At 37.5% G+C, this 22067-nt stretch overlaps 1 protein-coding gene across 1 annotated transcript; it reads right to left on the bottom strand.

Moving 5' to 3' along the window:
* Window positions 1–1025: 1025 nt before the first annotated feature.
* lmnb2 (lamin B2) lies at window positions 1026–21821 on the bottom strand. The gene is made up of 12 exons (XM_077225915.1): window positions 21389–21821; window positions 20008–20144; window positions 16294–16450; window positions 15570–15695; window positions 11907–12077; window positions 11161–11286; window positions 9096–9316; window positions 5469–5706; window positions 4410–4517; window positions 4211–4330; window positions 4036–4134; window positions 1026–2842 (listed from the first exon to the last, which is right to left on the bottom strand). Exons 1-12 carry the CDS (start codon window positions 21602–21604, stop codon window positions 2801–2803), a joined length of 1761 nt encoding a protein of 586 aa, XP_077082030.1. The 5' UTR covers window positions 21605–21821; the 3' UTR covers window positions 1026–2800.
* Between the last annotated feature and the right edge of the window lie 246 nt (window positions 21822–22067).

Below are 22067 nucleotides of genomic sequence, written 5' to 3' on the forward strand. Positions count from 1 at the left end.
AAAAAGTAGATCATCCGGTTATCTTTGGAACACTCATTTCAACATACTACGATTTGGGACGCACTAATTCTAATTTCGAATACTATTTAGGACGAATAGTATGCGAATTGGGACGCAGCACCTAACATGTTACATTAGTCGCCACCGCATCACCGCACCCACCAGAATAGGCCTGTATACATAAAATTCTGGCTATGTGTATATATATATATGTGTGTGTGTGTGTTGTCCCCGCATTTAAAGACGGGACCCCCCCAAAAATTAAATAAAGCAACATGGTAAAAAGATGAAATGACTTGATTTTACTTTCAATTCCTTTTACATTCTCCAAGGTATTAACATTTTTCATAACTCCATGTAGGACGTTTCTGTGCATAAATGTAAGCACTGTGGCAGTAGACTAGTAATGTAATATTTAGAAAATCTACTCTTGTACTCTTAATACTCAAGTACTTTTAAAAACATGGTTGAAACACAGATTGAGTGATTACACGAGTCATGACACAGATTTCGGTAAGTTTTACTGTATCTTTCAACGTACCTTCTGATGTTCATGCATGTTTTTCTAGATATGACTTGTATTAAAGTGGAAGAAAATGCTACAGCGATCTGTCATCACAATCAAGAGCGTCAAGGGCCATTTGTGTGAATTTCATGAAAAAACGTACAGAATTTGAAAAATCTTATCAGAAGTAACAAGCACAAACTCTTGAGATTATCTGATCTGATCCTCGGATCTGCAACCCTGTCTTGAACTACAGGCGAGTCACAGGGTCAAATAAAGCTATTTTTTAACTGTTTTAAAGCGTTATTTTCACGTTAACTTGCCCCAAATTCAACACGAGCTGTTCTTCACACACAGTGTGAGTTGCAATCTGAAATGTTTTTCCGCACTTTTGATTGACAGGATTATAATCGGCTGTTTTTAAACAACCGTCTGATAGCGATTATTGGCCGATACATCAGTGCATCTTTAAAACAGACCCAGACCGTGTATTCATTAACAGACCCACAATGGCACAACGTAATGTAAAACATTTATTGGATAATGCAAAAAAAAAAAAAAAAAAGGAAATCAAAATCACAAATAATGACACTTTTGGCATGCGCCTTCCTCTTACAGCCCTTCAAAAGTCCTCGTACAATGACGAATTTTGACCCCATAACAAATTTGATTCATAGTTCACAATTTATGGCTCAATTTCTACTCACATTTCTGTACCTTTGATGGCAGTTCAAATAGCATTTTTTTGTTTACTTTACAGTAGATCGTTACAAACACGGATTGACAATTTCGTATCAAATACACCAAAGCACATTGTATCCGCTACATTAGTCACAGCCCTGTCTAATAAAACCTGAACAGAACAAGGAAATGACTTTCCTTATGAAAACAGTGTTTGTAACTAACAGAAGCTAGATTTAAAATTCACAGATGTGGAAGTAAACAACTTTAAAAAAAAGATCGATTTTATTAGCTCAGAGGCCAAGTAACAAATGTACACAAATACAACTTTACTTGAGCTCATTTTCACTGAATTTTGACACAAATCTGTGTCTCAAATGAGGCAATTCGTTCTCACAGAACCTTTAGAAGAACCCTAGAAAGTAAACACGAAGATTACAATACACCCAATTAAAATAACCTTAAAAAGAAAGAAATCGTAAAAATGTTTCCCAAGTCAATTCGTTTTTGTACACACTGCACTGAATATGTTCACAAGAAAGACATTTGATCTAAATATTTGAAATCCATGTAAAGATTTCCTTGCGCACTGGGGTTTTAAAAATCCTGAGGACAAACCTATCAAAAATATACGATTATAGCTAAAAACCAAACTGCGGTCCGCATCACCCTAACAACTCCGATCCATTCCTCCATTCATATAAAAATATTCGCTGCATGCATAATTGTCCGAGAAACATTTGAATTAACGTAAGTTTTAAACGTGAAACGCAACAGAACTGACAGGGTGGATGATGCCGATTTACTCTAGATCACGGGTCTCGGTTCATCTGGAGTGTATCGACAAGTTGAGCAAAGCAAGCGAGAAACAAGGCAAGTATGACCAAGTCAAACTGGTTTCATTCGTCGTCCATTTCTTTGGTAAATCTGTGTTTTTTTGTAAGTCAATTTAAAACACTGATCACATGATCGATTCAACTACATTCACATGAACTGAAAATGTTTTGAACATTAAGCATGTTGTAGTTGTAGTATGTGGACATACCTTTTCTGTATAACATTCGCTCGTATGAACTTTGACTAGATTGTGGGCTTGAGAAATGTCAACATTCGCTGATTTAAACATACATAATACTACTTGTAAATAACAAGAAGATATATGAAGATAAATGGTGGGAGTAATCATTTAGAAGTCAACGAAGCAATTTGATTTAGTTTCCACCCTGTTTGTCTGGTTGGCGAAGCAAAAAACAAAAAAAATCAACACAAGATTGACAGCTGTCAGTTACGGGCTATAGTGCACTACAGAACATGAGCTCACCGTCATAATAATAATAATAACCCCATTCATGAGTGACGAGAACATGATTCATAGACATGAATATGCAGATTGCTCACACTAATACTTTCTAATTTCAGGTCGTTGGACTCGTTCTCCGGTGATCAAGACTACTCGTTTATGAGCCGAGTAGATCGACTGGCTTTACAAATGAGGTCCGTAGAAATAAAGGACTGAGGGAGGGGGTGTTATGAACTCATGATCGAAGAATACAAAAAGTAGTGGCTCTACAAAAAAGACTGAATCGTGGGAAGGAAAATACTAAAGGTGCTCCATCACATGACGGCACATTCTCTGGATCGGGCCTTTGGATCGCCCTGAAAAATAAGAGCAAATTCAGCGAAGGTTATTACATTAAATCTACCGTATCATATTTGAAACCAATTTCTATGGCCTATAAATGATCCAAACTTTGCTGAAAAACACAATCTACGACTGATTGATGGTTTAGACTCTTATCAAGTAAAAGTCTTTTATTGTAATCAAACAAGTCCTCCTTCATGTGTCTGTATGCTGTCAAATTGGATTTTTATCAAGTGAATGTAATAACTTTGATATTGTTATCAAATATGAAGCAGCTTCGCTTTATTTGATTATCATACATTTTTTAGAAAAATCATGAGTATCAAATATGATCATCAGGCTTTTGAGGAAGGTTTATTTGTTCATCTCTGAAACATCATTGTATTGCATTCTATGATTTAAAGTCCCCCTGTGGCGAAAATCAAGATTTTAATGTTGTTTATATGTCTATGTGGTGTTTTTAATATGCTTTAAGACAAACCATGTGTAAATTCATAAGTCGACAGCATTGCTGAGTATTTCCTCCTTAAAACTGCAGTGAACCAAAGACAGTCTCAAAAACACGCTTTGAAATCGCTGGCGTTTCTGACGTCACAAACTACCTTGTAACCAATCAGATCAACGTGTGATCGTCAACGAGTGGATCTCTGAGTGAGTGAGTGAGTGGAGGCGGGGCTCATTTGCATATTCATAGATCCGCATATACTAAATGTGGCAAGGGTGTCGAGTTACATTCAAGCTTAAAGGCATGAAGAACTTTAAGGAAAAAACATTTAAATATCTCATTTTGGTGATCAAAGATGAGTTTTAAGGAATACAATTATTGAGTACAGGGGGACTTTAAGAGCTGTGATCAAACTACGCATTTAAATATCATCTTACAAAGACATATTATTGGCAGATATTGATATTTATATGCATTTTATGCAAGTATCTGCTACACTGTTCTCATTGATTAACAGCATTGGAATTTCATTTTATTGTTTGGTCAAATAAATATTAGCATCTGCAACAATTTGCATGTTTTTGCTCACTTTGAGTCTCTGAATAAAACTGAAGGTTTTATTTCCTCTATATTCTCACTATATCACACTATATAAGCCATAAGAGCCTGATGTATCAAATATGGTACTCACCATAGGCAAACTTTATTTTAAATATTTAACCTAAATAAAATCTGTTTCTGTTTACAGTTTCCGACTATTACCTGCTGATGGAAGAGATCTTCATCTCCAAAATCTCCATCCTCATCATCACCGTTCTCCATTTCCAGCACGCTTTTCGTGACGGTTCGCTTTGCCACTTCCTGCAAATAAAAGTTCAAGTTTCGTCAGAGGCCGAAAAGCATCAGAGGCCGAAAAGCAAGCTGGCATTCCTCATACCTCTCCGCTGGAGTTGACCAATGAGGTGAGGATCTTCTCTCCGGTTCCCCAAGAGCTCTGGCTCTTCCACAGCAGGTCTGAAGGAGGACTATGGGACACGCCGGCGTTGGCGCTCCACACCTTTCACAGAACCAACAGTTTAACAACTAGAAAACATCCTGAGTTGGAGCAAAAATGAGATACGGTCCAATTCACTTACCGTTACCGTCTGACCGGCCTTCAGGACAAACTTAGGGCTGAATTTGTAGGTGATTTCCTCTTCATCACCAATTTGTCTCTTTAGTCGCCAACTTCCCAGAGATTGATCCTAAATTTGGGATAAAATTATGAAATACAAAGCAAGACACCACAGGTGAACACGATTAATCATCAATGTGAAAAAGTACATTTTGTATAACAAGTTTTCAGAAATGTTGTTTAAATATGCAAATGAGGCATTGTCTTATTTTCAAAACAGAAATCTAAACACTGGATAAAGCCAGATTCAATCTTCTTTTAATGAAAGGGGATTTTGGATTTGTCTTTTTATCACTCCATAAATCAAAAAATACTGTTGACAGACAGATTTTTTTTTACCATGTTTTTAGGAATAAAAGGTTGCATAAAAAATACTAATGATATATGAACAAACCCCATCAGTAAAAACCTTCAGAATACAGTCAGTAATAAAACCGTAAAGCCCAAAATTGACAGGCCATTTTTTCTTGCTTTAAAGGGGTCATCAGATGCAAAATTCAATTTTACTTTTGCATATAAATGTGTCTTTGCAGTGTGTGGACACAACCACCATACAATGAAAAAAATCCATTCACTCTTTTTTTTTAATCCTCAAAGAGTCTAAACACTCAATAATCAAGGTGTATGGATTTTCTGAGCAATATGATGTCATATTGCTCATGCTGACGGACTGTCCCGTATTAACATATTTCCCATATTAGCATATTTCCACCCTCAGCCGTTTGTATAATGTATACTGTCCGCCAAGGCAAAACTTTAGTGTCTTGTGTCGACACGCCTCACGGAAGAGCTGCTGCTCATTATTTAAAGAGACATGCAGCGAAAACGTGTCACTGTGAACAGAGCTGTTTTTGAGGAGGTAAAAAGTGTGTTGTTTTACACAACCATTGAGGAATTTTAACCAAAGTATGTTACAAAATTTCAGGAAGACCCTAAAGAATCATACCAACTTGTGGAAAATGGGCATCCGATGACCCCTTTAAAACGTGAAGTGATGGCATTTTCCCCAAATTCACAGTACCTTGTCCGAGTTGTTCCTGAGGGTCACTGATTTCCCATCCAGGTTGATCTCCTCGACACTGACGCTCCCCGTGGCTTCGGCCTCCTGGCTGACCTGGAACTTCGGGCCAGCACTGGACTCCTCCTCAAGCTCCACACGCTTTCTCTTAGCGCGAGAGCTTCGTGAAGACGCAGAAGTGCTGCTGGCTGAGGTGCGGGTCACCGTGACCCGAGAGGACGGGCTGGGCGACAGCTTCAGCCTAGAGGAGACGGGACACGGGCGGATTACGCATCCGAAATCAACAGGAGCACGTGTAAAAGTGAGGCCCGTTCACACAACAACGATGATATTCTGTTTATTATAAATAAGCATGAGCTGCCGTTTTGTTGCCTACAGATACTTTAAAATTAAATTTCAGGACTTTTTTGGGTTTCAAGGACTACAATAAGAGATCTCACTTATCAAAACAATATCTTTAAATTCGAAAAGAGGTAAATAGATTAAAAAAAAAACACACTAATAAAACAAAATGGTACAAAGAAAGAGATGCAAAGTATGCAGTGACTGTGGAAACTTTAACCATTGAAAGGAAACTAACAAAGATATCACTTTCCTCTTTCAAACTGATTTTCCTCATTAATATTTATTTGAGCTGAAGAATGAAAGCTGTATCATATACTTGGATATTAATATGAGCAATATTACGCTCATAGTCATGCGAAATGTCATATATATATATATATATATATATATATATTAATCAGATGGGCTTCAGCATTAATTTTGAATGAAAATATTGTTTCATCGGAAAAATTATGAAGACGTATTTTGTCTTTCAATAATTCAAGCACTTTTTCAAGTACCTCTTCATAAATTTGGCTTTTTTTCAAGGGTTTTCCAGAACTTAAATTTCCACTTTGTACAAACCCTGATTACATGCTACTTTATAGAGCACCTGTTACGCTTCTTTAGTGTGTGATGTTGCTGTTTGAGCATGAAAACGTTCCTCCAGCAGGAGTTATTCTCTATATCAGTGTTTCTGAACTCCCTGAAACGCTTCCATTGTAGTCTTGAGTTTTCAAACACCTCACAATATTCCTCATAATAATTCATACGCAGAATAAAGGGGCGGGGCCTGGTTGAGTTAGTTAGTAGTGTGTTAAACTGGTGGTTATGGTAAGGGTCAGGACATTTCCCAAACACACTCGAAGCACTCGGCCAATCACAACACACCAATCCAGCCGACCAATCAGAGCACAGTGTGCATTTCAGAAGGAGGAGCTTCATAGGGACAGGAAGTAAACAGAGCGTTACTGACAGACTGGGAAGAGAGGAGCCGCAACAATGGAGAATATGAGGAAAATAATCAACATTCAAGCAGGAAAACCTGTTCTAGTAGACCAGTTTTGAAAGACATTCCAACAATTTCATTCATCTGTTATCATAGGTGTAGTGTAGTTTATCACCCTCACACAATTATTAAAACTATATTATAGTTATTGTTCTTGGTCCGAACGGACCATAAGAACGACGAATGGGCAACCGCACCATGAAAACACAATGTTTGTGTGACTGCGCTTACCTTTCCTTCCTATCATCGGTCCTCCAAATATCTCAACTGCAGACTATCCTGAACTCATCTCAATCTTCAAGATGGCCTAGCTGCCTTCTGGTCTCCTCGTCTTCATGCTAAATTAGCTCTCGGACTTATTTTTTGACAACTTGCTTTATCGTATTGCTCACACACGAGCAGGAAACACAATTATCATTCCGGCGTGACATTTTACAACCTACCTTACTCATTCCAGAACTTCAAGTATGTCAAGTATGTAGCAAAAATGTGAAGTGGAGCGTTCCTGAACATGTTCTGGGCCGCAGATGAACGATGATGATAACAATCAGCTGCCAGAATGACATCAGCAGTGAGAAACCAGTGCAAAACACTCACGAACAGCCAGTTTGAGTGCATTATCAAACTAAATGAGTCACAAAACCGAGTGAGCTTCCTACTTTGACAGCGTTTTTGGGAAACAAGCTTGTCTGATGGCTAGTCTGCCTAGCAAGACATGTCAGTCGCGTTTCAAAATGTTTTCGTTTTCTATTAAAACCGGTTTCGATACTGTAAAATGAAATTCCAGGACTTTAAGCACTACTTTTCTGGCTTTCAAGGATTACAATGAGAGATATCAAAACAATTTCTTTATTACCTTTCAAATTCTAAAAATGGTAAAAAGATTAATCATATAAACCAATAAATCAAAATGGTACGAATAAAGTCTAGCATATGCAATGACTGTGGAAACTTTATACTGTGACAAAGATATCACTTTCAAACTGTAACGACAAGTCTTACTATCTTGAGAAAAAAAAAAAGAAAACCTTAACTCTTCAAACTCGCTTAACTTTGATAAATCTTTCCAGTAAACAAGACTTAATATCTTATTTAATTTTGCTTCAGAAGTAAATGCAAAAATTTAGATTTAAAAAAAAGATTTAGACTAAAAAAGACTTAGTTTATATTTTTCTCTTTTTCAGTACAAATATCTAAACATTCTTAAATCAAGATGCAGTGTAGTGAGCTGCTTAATACTTGCAATGTCTATTTTAGACTTTGTAAAGCAGTTGGCACATTAGAAACACACTCCAATGTGCCTGACGCCCAAAATGCTTCCTCAACGGATGGCAGTTTTGGCCACAGGCGTTTGAATGCACATGCAACAGGGTTTGTAGAGATACTGTAATAAAAGAAAAATTTCAGGACTTTCAAGCACTACTTTTTTGGTTTTCAAGGACTACAATCAGAGATGGCACTTATCAAACCATATCTTTAGTATTTAAGGATTTTTAAAACTCAAATTACAGATATAAGGCATCCAAAACACAACTTACAACTTATTTTATAATATATATTAAATACAAAGTTTGCAATGGCTAATATTGTTTAATAAATAATATTTTATATCATAATGTTGGAGTAATTCTTATCAAGAAAGGTCTTATGGGGGTTTATCAGATGGGCTGCAGTGTTAACTTTGTGTGAAAAGATTGTTTAAAAAAAAAAAAAAAAAAAAAAAAAAATGAAATTTCATATACAGTAGTCAACATTTGAAGTGGATCAAAACCTTTCATCAACGTTATACATGAATTTTTAACAAAACCCGTTCTTGTTTTAGAACAACTTGATTAATTTTTTAGATTCACTTAAAATGTTGACATCTGTATATTGTATTCAAGCACTTCTCAAGTACCTCTTTATAAATATATTTGTTTTCAAGGGTTTTCCTGTGACTTTACTTGACAGAAGTAAAGTCAAGTACTGTAAGCAAGTACTTTTTTGGACACAAGCAAAGACAGACATAAATATCGTGGGGGGTAAATTATCAGGACATTTTAATTCTAAAGTGAACTAATCCTTTACGTTTTGAAGTCTAAAATAGTATTAGAAACGCACTCTAATGTGCCTGACGCCTAAAACGCTTCCTCAATTGATGGCATTTTTGGCCACAGGTGTGTTTAAGGTGCATTTCAAGGCCTAGTAAGCAATCAAACAAGCACAATTCAAAAACCCAAAGGCTGTGAAAAATCTGTCTAGGTCGTCATTCCTGTAATTTTTCGATGATTATGTGTTGTTGGAGTGTGTTCGCTCACCTGTCCTCCTCGCCCTCCAGCAGTTTGCGATAGGCGTTGATCTCCATGTCCAGGGCCAGCTTGACGTCCAGCAGCTCCTGGTACTCGTTGAGCTGCTGCTGCATCATCTCCCTCATCTCGGCCATCTCACGCTCCTTGGCGTCCAGCTGTCGCCGGTACTTGTCCCTGTCACTGGACAGCATCTCCTCCAGCTCGCGGATGCGCTCCTCGGCGGCTGACGCCTGCGGGGGGGGGGTGGGGGGGGAAGAGAAAACGCGCCGTGAATGACGGATAACATCTTTGAGACTGAATAACAAGACGTTTTCTTCTAATCCTACACAAAGACTCAGAAAATAAACGTTTCAAATGTTTTTGGGTTATCATGGAAATTTAATTTGGCTAAATCCTACCAATCAACGTAAATACAGCAATGTAGATTAGGGATTTACGGATACAACATGACAGCCTTGCATGTGCAGCACATGTTGCAGTTAACCATGATTCCACACGTTCTGGCCGATACCTTATATTTGAAAGCCGATAATCGATAATTCATTATATGTGAAAGACGATAACTCCTTATATTTGAAAGCTGATAACCGATAATACCTTATATTTGAAAGCCGATAACCGATAATTCATTATATGTGAAAGACGATAACTCCTTATATTTGAAAGCTGATAACCGATAATACCTTATATTTGAAAGCCGATAACTGATAATTCATTATATTTGAAAGCTGATAACATAATAAATTATATTTGAAAGCCGATAACCGATAATTCATTATATTTGAAAGCTGATAACCGATAATTCATTATATTTGAAAGTTGATAACAGATAATTCCTTATATTTGAAAGCCGATAACCGATAATTCATTATATTTGAAAGTTCATAACAGATAATTCATTATATTTGAAAGCCGATAACCGATAATTCATTGTATTTGAAAGCTGATAGCAGATAATTCCTTATATTTGAACGTCAGTAACCGATAATTCCTTATATGTTTAAGCCGATAACCGGCTTTCAGATATAAGGCCACTTTTTTGAAGTGATTCCAATTATATTTCAAGCTAGTCAAAACCATCATGTTGAACAGTGAGCATCTGAAGAGTCTCAGCTTAAGGAAATACATTATCGGCAATAATACGTTTAATATATCGGGCCGATAATAATGACATTAAAAATGAACATATTGGCTGATACCGATATGGTGGCCGATATATCTCACATCCCTAATGTAGATGCTTTCGGAAATTACTATTCTGTCATAAAATTACTTATATAGCACAAATATATTCTAATGACAAAAACGCAACATTAAAAACCTATTAATTGATTGACGGCAAGCTCCCTTATACTCCTCAAAGGGAAAAACTAACAAATATAATGGGATAATAATGTGCTTTTACAGTGAAACACTTGTACAGTTTTTGGATGTGAAAAACAAGTAATCTTATTATTTAGTGCAAAACCGTAATTTGACACCGTCACAGAGTATGTCTTTATCTAAATGAGTTATGTTATCAGTTGTGACCCTAAGGGTTTTGTTACATATGTTGTTTTTGCATTATTTTATTATCATGTGTATCACAATGATAGTAAATCTTATATTTACCTCAGTTTGTCTGAAAAGCTACTTGTGATGAACTTTGATTCATCACGTGACTTACGTGGTGTTAATGTCAGTATTACAAAGGTAAAAAACTTATTTTAAGAATTAATATATACATTTCTTAAATTAAAATATAATTTTTTTCCTGGTAAACTTAATGTTGCTACTAAATTTTTACAGTAAACTTATGCAAGTACAGTAACGGGTTAGTGAGCAATATTAGCAGCCATATAATACTATTACGTTATAATAATGACAACTATTGTTTGTTTTTAAAAATTATATATTAACATTTGAATTAAATTCAATATATTAAAAAACAAGTTATATATAGAATGCAGATTAGATAAATATAAATGCGAGCAATAATAAAAATATAAAAATAAGAGCAATGACTTTAAATATATAAATATCAATTATATTATACATATCCATCAAAATGATATTAAAAAGCCTGTTTAGGTACCTGTTTCTGCAGGGCGTTGAGCTGATAGCTCAGGCTCTCGATGCGCACATGGGCCTCCTGAAGCTCCTCGCGTGCGGTGAGAACCGCTTTATCGTTCATGTCCGACGACACCTTGGCATTATCCAGCTGACGAGAGATAGAGAGGATCCAGTCAGAGGGAAAACCACAGTTACAAAAGCTATGGAGTTCACTGGGTTCAAGGTTCTTTATTATTCGTCATATACATGTAGAGAAATGATTTCCCACTAGTTTCTCATTCCACAATGCAAAAATACTAACAATAAGACAGAAAAATAAATAAACCATTATATATACAAAAACATGAATATAAATAAAATCATATTTGTGTCTGTATGTAATGTTGAATGTATGGTCAAAATTATCAATTATTCTTTTATGCCAAAAATCATTATGATATTAAGTTAAGATCATGTTCCATGAAGATATTTTGTAAATTTCCTACCGTAAATATATAAAACATTTATTTTTGTGATTGGATGCAGCAAAATCGCGAACACAAATAAACAACTTTAAAGGCGATTTTCATAATGTTTAGATTTTTCTGATCCCTCAAGATTCCAGATTTTCAATAGTCGTATCTCGAATGTTGTCCTATCCTAACAAACCACACATCAATGGAAATCTGATTTATTCAGCTTTCAGATGATGTATAAACTTGACGTATGACCCATGTGTTTTGTGGTCCAGGGTGACCGATCTGAAACCAGTACTGTGGTGTTTCTGACCTTGGCCATGTAGGTGTGCTGCAGCTCCTCCTTGTAGATCTGCACCTGCTGCTCGTGTTGCCTGCGCAGATCCTGCAGCGCCTGCCCCAGCTTGAACTCGTAATCCTGCTGCAGTCCTGAGTCCACCTCCACCACACGCTTCTCCTGACGCCTGCGCGTCTCACGCACCTCCTGCACACACACACACCGTTAGAGCTACACACACACCTCCACCACACGCTTCTCCTGACAGCTCTTTACTCTTTTACGGCATCTCACAACTCTTTACTATTTACAGTCCATAAAAATAGGGCATGGATTATATGATTATATATATATATATAATTCGATCATTTATTTACAGTTTTCCCGTGTATTTTTCCTGAGGCATTGTATTGTGTTGTGTTTTAGGGTTAACGGAATATTCCGTAAAATTACTGAATAAAGTCTTGGCGAAAAAATGACCATTACATTTTCCATCTTTAGCCCCCTTTCTCCACAATGATCCCCTAAAAATAAAGCTAGAAAATCTGATTCTACAGAAAATTAATAATTTAGTGTTACAAAAAAAAAAACATCATATAATTGTTATATTATATGACATCAGAATGAACAAGGTGGCACAAAATATATTATTCACTGTTATCAATATTAATGTCTATTTTAAGGCAATGGCAGCGTGATAAATAATTTATGTGAAATATATAACAGTCTTGTATGATGGTCAAGAGCAGCGGTGGTCTTCGCTTGGGCAGGTTTAAAACTTGCCCCATTTAAGTCAACAGGGTGCAAATTTTAAAAAGAGGATAACACGGTGTAGGCAACACCGATTTTGTCGTTGTTCTCTGTACTGACAGCACTCCAAATTTACAACAAAAAAAAGAGCTCAATGTTAAAATTGACCGGAGTTCTCCTTTAAGACAGACTACATATGTCTTTCTATCTACATCATTAGATGGGCTGAACTTTGAAGAAAAGGGTGGGGCCGATTATATTATTATACAAATCGCAGCTTTTTACGGCATCTTTGTCAGACAGAAGCACCGCAGATAACAGCGAACTATGGATGGCCCGCGGCGTCATTGGCTGGATAAAGAAAAAAACTGCGATAATGACGGCGATTTTGCCTTGTAAATGCCGTAATTTGCGGCGTTTGTACCACAGAACTTTGCTCCGTCTTTTCGTCTTAAACGCCGTAAACACCGGCGTTTTGAGAATGCAACATGTTTGGTTAGTGGCGAAATTTGACCCTTTTGGCATCCCATACTCCTGCACACACACACACACACACACACACACACAGCTGTTAGAGCTACGCACACACACAGCTCCACCACACACTTCTCCTGACGCCTGCGCGTCTCCCGCACCTCCCTCACACACACACAGCTGTTAGAGCTACACACACAGCTCCCCCACACACTTCTCCTGACGCCTGCGCGTCTCCCGCACCTCCCTCACACACACACGGCTGTTAGAGCTACACACACAGCTCCCCCACACACTTCTCCTGACGCTTGCGTGTCTCCCGCACCTCCCCCCCACACACACAGCTGTTAGAGCTACACACACACACCTCCACCACATGCTTCTCCTGACGCCTGCGCGTCTCCCGCACCTCCCTCACACACACACAGCTGTTAGAGCTACACACACACACAGCTGTTAGAGCTACACACACACACCTCCACCACATGCTTCTCCTGACGCCTGCGCGTCTCCCGCACCTCCCTCACACACACACAGCTGTTAGAGCTACACACACACACAGCTGTTAGAGCTACACACACACACACCTCCACCACATGCTTCTCCTGACGCCTGCGCGTCTCCCGCACCTCCCTCACACACACACGGCTGTTAGAGCTACACACACAGCTCCCCCACACACTTCTCCTGACGCTTGCGTGTCTCCCGCACCTCCCCCCCACACACACAGCTGTTAGAGCTACACACACACACCTCCACCACATGCTTCTCCTGACGCCTGCGCGTCTCCCGCACCTCCCTCACACACACACAGCTGTTAGAGCTACACACACACACAGCTGTTAGAGCTACACACACACACCTCCACCACATGCTTCTCCTGACGCCTGCGCGTCTCCCGCACCTCCCTCACACACACACAGCTGTTAGAGCTACACACACACACAGCTGTTAGAGCTACACACACACACCTCCACCACATGCTTCTCCTGACGCCTGCGCGTCTCCCGCACCTCCCTCACACACACACAGCTGTTAGAGCTACACACACAGCTCCCCCACACACTTCTCCTGACGCTTGCGCGTCTCCCGCACCTCCCCCCCACACACACAGCTGTTAGAGCTACACACACACACCTCCACCACATGCTTCTCCTGACGCCTGCACGTCTCACGCCATCCTGCACACACACACTTCTGGACTCTGATTTAATGGTTAAATTAAATGTTAAACATTAAAAAAAATTCAATTTTTTATTATCAGAACTTTAAAAAAATTAGGGCCTAATGAAATCATTTATTTTTCCTCAAATTCCATTTTTATAAATAAAATAAAAAATTCTAGTGTTCAAAAAACATCATGTCTAATTAATTGCATTCGTAAAACTTATTCAGTTTAACACTTAGTTTTTCCTGGACATTTTTTTTTTTTTTACATTTTAATTTTTCTGTGGTCAATGGTCATGAAACAATTTAACATCAATTAATTAAAAAGTAGAAAAAACATTTAGGGCCCTATAAAATAAAATATTAGTTTTAAGAGAAAGTCATACACAACAGATTTAGTGTCAAAATTAAAACACGTTAGAAACATTGCCTGATTATTCCGGTAACACTTTACAATAAAGTTCATTAGTTAACATTAGTTAATGTATTAACTAACAATGAGCAACACATTTGTTACAGTATTTATTATTATGTGTTAATATTAGTAATCAAAATCCAGACATTCATTGTTTCTTAACCAGATTTTTATAATGTATTAGGAAATGTTGAAATCAACATTAAGATTAATAAATGCTGAAGTAGTATTGTTCATTCTTAGTTAATGTTAACTAATGAACCTTATTGTAAAGTGTCAGTCATAATAATAAGAAAAACTGTTTTTTTCTTAGGAATAAGGGTGAGAAGTAAATTCTACTGCACAATATACAGGTCCTTCTCAAAAAATTAGCATATTGTGATAAAGCTCCTTATTTTCCATAATGTAATGATAAAAATTAAACTTTCATATATTTTAGATTCATTGCACACCAACTGAAATATTTCAGGTCTTTTATTGTTTTAATACTGATGATTTTGGCATACAGCTCATGAAAACCCAAAATCTCAAAAAATTAGCATATCATGAAAAGGGTCTCTAAACGAGCTATTAACCTAATCATCTGAATGTACATTTCTGTCACAACTTCAAGTTAAACCAGACTTTTATTTTGGCGGGTTGTAGTGAAGAGCTGTGAGTGAGTGTGTGTGTGTCAACCGATAGTTTTCTCAGATGAAATAGTGAAATGCTGCTCTGGAGATGAAGTTCATGCGTTTGCTTTTACAATGACCAGCAAGTATTGATAGTGTGCGGAATTTCCTTTTCTTTTTTTTTTGGTTGATTTTTAATCCGACTCATTTGGTTACTCTCGCCCGCACCTACATCATCACCTGTGCCGGTGTGTGATGGTGACGGCTAATGGACACACTGACCTCCTCAAACATGCTCTTCCTGAACTCCAGGTCCTCGGACAGACTCTGGCAGCGGTTCTCCAGGTCCACCCTCATCAGCGTCTCCTTCTCCAGCTGTTTCTTAGCCACACCGTGAGCATCTTCAGCCTGCAACACACACACACACACACCTGCGTTAGCCAGAAGTGTACCTCGACTTAGGCTTGCTTAGTTGGGGACGTTTAATTTAATATTCGACAATATGATTGATCTGTCTGCATTGAGACCATTATATGAGGATTGAGCTGGACGATGACATCACGGTTTTCTTCAGAGCGGCTGTATTTGTGACTATGGATCACAAATCCAGTCACATTGGTCAATTTTTTGAAATTGAGATTCATACATCATCTGAAAGCTGTGTAGTTGTTAGGATAGGACAATATTTCTTCTATCTTAATATCCTAATGATTTTTGGCATAAAAGAAAAATCGATCATTTTGAACCATTCAATGTATTGTTGGCTATTGCCACAAATATACCCGTGCGACTTATGACTGGTTTTCTGATCCAGGGTCACATATATAAATAAACTAAATTAACTTTTTTGTAACAAATGAAACATCACTGAACTTACTTAAGCTGGACTGTGACGCTATTTTCTTCTGGAAACAAACTTTGTTGCATTATTTTCCTGTTATCTCTGTAAAGCTGCTCTGAAATACTCAGTGTTGTAAAAAGCGCTGTATAAAGGTGCTTGACTTACTTTGGCTAGGTGAGCCTTCAGGTCGGCTAGTTCGGCGGACAGCGAGCCGTTCTCACGGAGCGCCGTGTTGAGAGACGCCTCGTTCTTGTTGAACTGCGCTTCCAGATCCTTGATCCGAGCCAGAGCCGAAGCCAGATCGCCATCCTTCTTCTTGTAGCTGGAAAACAGTTTCAGTCAGTATATACTAGCGCAGCACGATAACAGTTTCAGTCAGCATAATACTAGCGCTGCACGCTTAATTGCAATCTACACGTAATCGCGATTACACTGATTTGGCTTAAGGTGATTTTGAAATGGCAAAGGCTGTTATTACTTGTTGTGCGCTGCTTGTCAGTGAAGCACAGTTCAGTAAACGCAACTCACTCTGGTGTTCAGATGGATATGTGGTGTGTGTGTGTGTGTGACGCCCTCTGGTGTTCAGTGGATATGTGGTGTGTGTGTGACGCCCTCTGGTGTTCAGATGGATGTCAAGGGTGTAATCCATCAGCCGGAAACTGAAGCCTCGCGGGAGCCGCCATTGTAGCAAAACTTCACATCTTACGTTATGACCCCGTAGAAGCTGTTTTTGCTAAATTAGGCTAACGATTGCATCATACCCACCTTTGTCGCACAGAGAAATTACCGTATAGACAGGAGGAGAAGCTCGCAGGCAATCTTTTACTGTCTATGAGGCAATCGTTGGGACATAGAGGCATAAAGTCAAGGGAGAAGCACATAGATAGAGAGTCCATAAAAGCAACAGGTCAAAATATTTCAACAGCGTTTTTGAGGAATTATGCGATTCAGATTTGTCTTGGCACAGCTACTAGAAGATTTACAACTGTCTGACTGTCGTCAAGCTCAGTTTGAGCCCGCGTAGTCGCTCAGCCATCAGACAGGAAGTGCAATAATCGTGCTTCAGTCTTCTCCGTTGAAATCAATGGGGTCGCTGTGTCCATTTCTTTTACTGTGTATGGTGGATGTGTGAGAGACGCCCTCTGGTGTTCAGATGGGTGTGTGTGACGCCCTCTGGTGTTCAGATGGGTGTGTGTGACGCCCTCTGGTGTTCAGATGAATTATTTACTACCATCAAGTCACTGAAAAAGTGCGCATAAAATAAATCGCAGCCTTTGCCAACTCACGTGAGGCTTAATTGCGATTAATATACAATAGCGCTGATTATTAGACTATTTTAATATGGAAACAAATAGATGTGCCTTTTGGTAATTGATTTTGAAATCAACCACACACACACACACATATATATATATATATAAAAATAAATAAATAAAAAAGATTAATCAAAGTCAAATTTTTTTGCCCAGCCCTTGTATATATTTTCATTACTAACGATTTAAAAACCAATCTTTAGGAATGGATGTCAGCGGATTAAACATCAATCATGATGCGTTTGTAATTAATCTGATTCATCAATTTACAATTGAATTTGCCGCTTAATATACATATTCATATCGAAATTTACTGTTCAGTTTTAATGCAATTCTTATTGCAAATTAAAGAAAATGTGTGATAAAGATGCAATGTTTTATTGATGCCGAAGGGCCAAAAATTTTTTTAATGCTGAATGGTTTTAAAAAGATTTTTTTTTTTATTAATGGCATAAATTGTTTAATTGAACATTAAACATGTTGATCTCATTGATTTCACCAATTTAAAGTGTACAAACTTTGACAGTCTTCATTCAAATATTCAATAACATCAAAAAATAAACAGTACGTTTATTAATGTGCGTATTATTAAAAGTGTTATACAATTAATGTGAAAATAAGAGCAGTGAAAAACTTAATTATAAAGTTATACAAAACAATATTTATTTCATAAAAAAATTTCATAATCTTATAAAACAATTTAAACAAAATAAATATTTTTATTATTAGAATTACCCATTTAATTAAAAAAAAACAAAGTTATAAAATGCAAATTATATAAATATAAATGTGACCAATAATGAAAACCATATAAAAACGTAAAATATAATTAAGATTAAAGCCATATTATAAAACAATAATTAACAATTATAATTCAAAAAAGATTACAATTATAAAACAATAATTGTGTAAAATGCATAAATAGTACCGTAGTCATTATTATTACCAGGCTGTGTTTCTACAAGCCTATTTCACTGAAACCTATAGGTGATTTATAAAGTGATTAAATGTTAGATTCACTGAATCCGTAAATCTAACATTGAATCGCTTTATAAATCAAACAGTGAGGATAAAACGAGTGAAATCTGCAGGTTTGCATCATGACGCGAGTCTCTCGTGTGGTTTACAGCAAGCGCCCGCAATCGGGCACATAGCAACAGACACTTCCTGTTTACATGCGTTCGTTAGCAACCAGATCAACCAAAGATGACGCGTTAACCGCAACGACTCGTGGGGGCGTATTACATTAACTTATCTTACGTCTGTCTATCTGACAAGTTCATTTAGGATTTTTCACAAATCTGTATTACACAAGCAAATCTTATGTTGATTTATGATTCTTATCCTATCTTACAAAATCTCAACTTATCTGTAGTTAGGAAATCTTAAACCAATCCATCGAGTTCGGTAATCAACTCTCAGGTCTGTTACCAAGCAACCAACGACACGCAAACAAACAGCATCTGTGAAGAAAACTGAAAAACTCCGATAACAGAAATGACTAAGATTAAAAAGGAGAAATAAAATAAGCGGTGAGTTTCATTAAGTGAAGTTTTGATAAGCTTGGTGGAAAAGGCAAAGCCTAAACCTTTTATTTCACAGGAGTCTGTAATTTGTCAGTTTTGTCATCAAAGTGCAGCAGATTTCAAGGTTCATTTATTGTCATTCCATACACACTTTCACATGAAGGAACGAAAGTACCAAGGCTGTTCACAAAGTCTTTCCACCATTAAACATCGTTGTTCATCTTCAATCATTAACAAACGTGACGTCATTCTCAGACAGGACTATTATTATGTGATTTTACTATATTATATTTTTATAGCTTTCAAATAGTGCTGGGTACCCAATTCCATTTGATTTAGATTCTCGATTCGACTCAATGATTATATAGATGTAATACAAATCCTATATTTATAAAAAAAGAACAGTGAACAAAAGTTTACAAGTGGTTAATAAATAAAAAGAAATTAAGAGCCACAAACCTGTATATTATACTCTATATTTATTTTAGGTACATTAAAACAGAACCCAACTCTATATTTCAAAGGCATTCAATGAATAGACAGCCTATGAACAGTGGAAGAAAACTAACACTGGATTTTGGGTGATAGATAAATAAATAAATATGGAAATTTTTTTTTTTTAAAAACTTAAAAAAACATGAATTGAAAAATCTATTTTTTTTTGTCCAGCCCTACTTTCAAAAACTTTTGAAGTGAAGACACCATTGGGGTTGTCCTAAAGTTACAACAGTTTTTAGGATTTTTGTGGAGTTAGGATGCGTTTAGATAAGATTATGCACTTCAGAAATGTCATTTTGTAAAAGCTTTTGTGCTAAATGAAGAATTTGGGTTACCAAACACATAAGATAGAATTCCTAAGGTAGGATCTTTCTGATGAAAAGGAGTCGTTTATCCAAATGAGCAGATGGACCCGGATTTAAGTCGAGTTAAGTAAGCCCAACTTAAGTTTAAAGACGACCTCTGACCTCACAGGTGATTAAAAGAGGGGGGAGTAATGGACTTTACTCCAGTTAAAAGAGACGTTTCTGAGCAACACTTACTTCCGGGTGACCTCCTCGAGATCAGAGTTGGCTTTTCCCAGCTCGATCTGAAGTCTGGCTCGTTCGCGAGCGGTTTCGTCAAGAACGCGACGAGCGTCGGCGAGCTCGGCCTCGTAAAGAGACTTAATCCCAGACACCTAAAGCACAAAAACAACAAAAAACACAACAGATTTACACGTCTCCAAAGGACAACGAGATTAGAATAAAGTGCGACTGAACGGATTTAGGATGCTAGAAGTCTCACATTTAAACCATAAGCAGATATTAGCTAATTAATAGTAAATAAACTCAGTTTAAGTTGGAAACTCGGAGCGTGTGTGTATGCCGAAATGTGTACGTATAGGATTGTGCGTGACATTAAAGATTCAAGCTATTCAGGATTCAATTGTTAAAGAGATAGTTCACCCAAAAAATTAAATTAAATCGATTTTTTCGCCCCATACTATTGAAGTCAATGGTGCCCAAAAGTGCTTGGCTACAAACATTCTTTAAAAGACTTTAATTTTAAAGAATTTTGTTCAGGTATTTAACAACTTAACTGTGAATAAATGATTTGAGAGAGAGAGTGTTCATTTTAGGTCGAACTAATTATTTAAATCAATAAGCTGCTATTTATTATCAGACATTATTTGTCAGTAAATCCAACTGGAAAGTTGGAAATACAGCCGAAATGCTTCTATAGGATCGTGCATGATATCAAACTGCATTCAAACTATTTCTTTTAGCATTTTTGATGTATGAGGGCTTCAGTTTGATGGTCAACATTCAAAACAAAGGGAGCAGATGGAGGGGGACCAGATTCAAATTTGAAAAGAGCATTTGGCCACTCCCAAAAAAAAAGTTTGAGGAAAACGCCCAAACACACCAGGACAAACATTTACAGACCTGAACTCATACTTGGAAAAGTTTTACATCTGCTTTTAACACGTAAACGCACAACTTAAGGTTTGGCACGTGCATAAATAATGCATATTATATAACAATTGAAGCCATGCGGACACAATTCAACGGCCACTCCCTGAATGCATTTCACTTTGCCTTTACATGCAACGCTTTTTTGTATAACGTTAGATGTGCACATGCTTTGGTATAAGACTATTATAAATGCGCATGGCTGATAATGTTAGTGTAAAAACACTCGACTTCCTCGCGCGACTTTTCAAATCTTTTATCGCGATGACCCGTGTAAGTTTTAAACCTCAAGAACAACATAAAAAGTAAACTTCTGATTTAAAAAAAAACTGATTTACAATATAAAAATAGTAATAAACGTAAATAAAAGACAAACAAGATTTATAATAACAACACCATACAGGTAAACTATGACGCTAGCGGGCAGATTTATCGATCGTAAAATCAGCACAAAGGAAGGGTTTCGCACCTCTCTGGTCGTGACTTCTTCTTTCTCGGACACTTTGACGAGCAGCCGGTCGTTCTCGAGCTCGAGAGACCGTACGCGATCGATGTACACGGCCAGGCGGTCGTTGAGCGCGCTCAGCTCCTGTTTCTCCTGCAGACGCGTGATCCGCGTCGGGCTCAGGGGCGTCTGCGCGGCCGACGCGCGGCCAGACTCGCGGCTCGGGGTTGCGGTCGCCATATTCACGCTACGGATCCACTTTACCTCGAATAAACACTCCTTTTAGTGTTCCACTTCGGCCCGGTGTGTGAGCAACGGCCTCTGAGTCGAACTCGGAACGGTTTTCCGGTGGCGTTTGGAAGTTTTTGTTTGTGGAGTTTTTTGAATGAACCCGTGTGTTTGTAGTCCTAGTGCTGGTTGGCTGTCTATGAAACGGAGGTGTGAAAATAAAATGGCCGCCGGTAACGTAAACCCGCGCCAAAAATCCGTCGAAGTGCTCATGGGATTTGTAGTTTTATTTGGTTTATTATTTTTATTATTTAAAAAAGCCATTAAACATTATAATACAACAAGACATATTCATTCGAAGTCCATATATTAAAATAGAACAAAATTATAATAGACAAAAGGAAAAGGGTGCTACTTTATACAACATCATACAATCTTATATAATAGTTACGTAACCTCTAATTGCCTTTTTACT

The sequence above is a fragment of the Siphateles boraxobius genome, unplaced genomic scaffold, assembly GCF_051911475.1.
Source record: "Siphateles boraxobius isolate OS27281-9 unplaced genomic scaffold, OSU_SipBor_1 13, whole genome shotgun sequence".
NCBI lineage: Eukaryota > Metazoa > Chordata > Actinopteri > Cypriniformes > Leuciscidae > Siphateles > Siphateles boraxobius.

Bases quoted from the DNA above. Each gene is read 5' to 3' on its own strand.
- lmnb2 (XM_077225915.1), bottom strand. From the start codon at position 21,604: ATGGCGACCGCAACCCCGAGCCGCGAGTCTGGCCGCGCGTCGGCCGCG. The intron at 9,317-11,160 runs GTACCTAAACAG...CCCCCCCCGCAG, and splicing joins TCAACGCCCTGCAGAAACAG to GCGTCAGCCGCCGAGGAGCG. The intron at 5,707-9,095 runs GTGAGCGAACAC...CGTCTCCTCTAG, and splicing joins CTGGAGGGCGAGGAGGACAG to GCTGAAGCTGTCGCCCAGCC.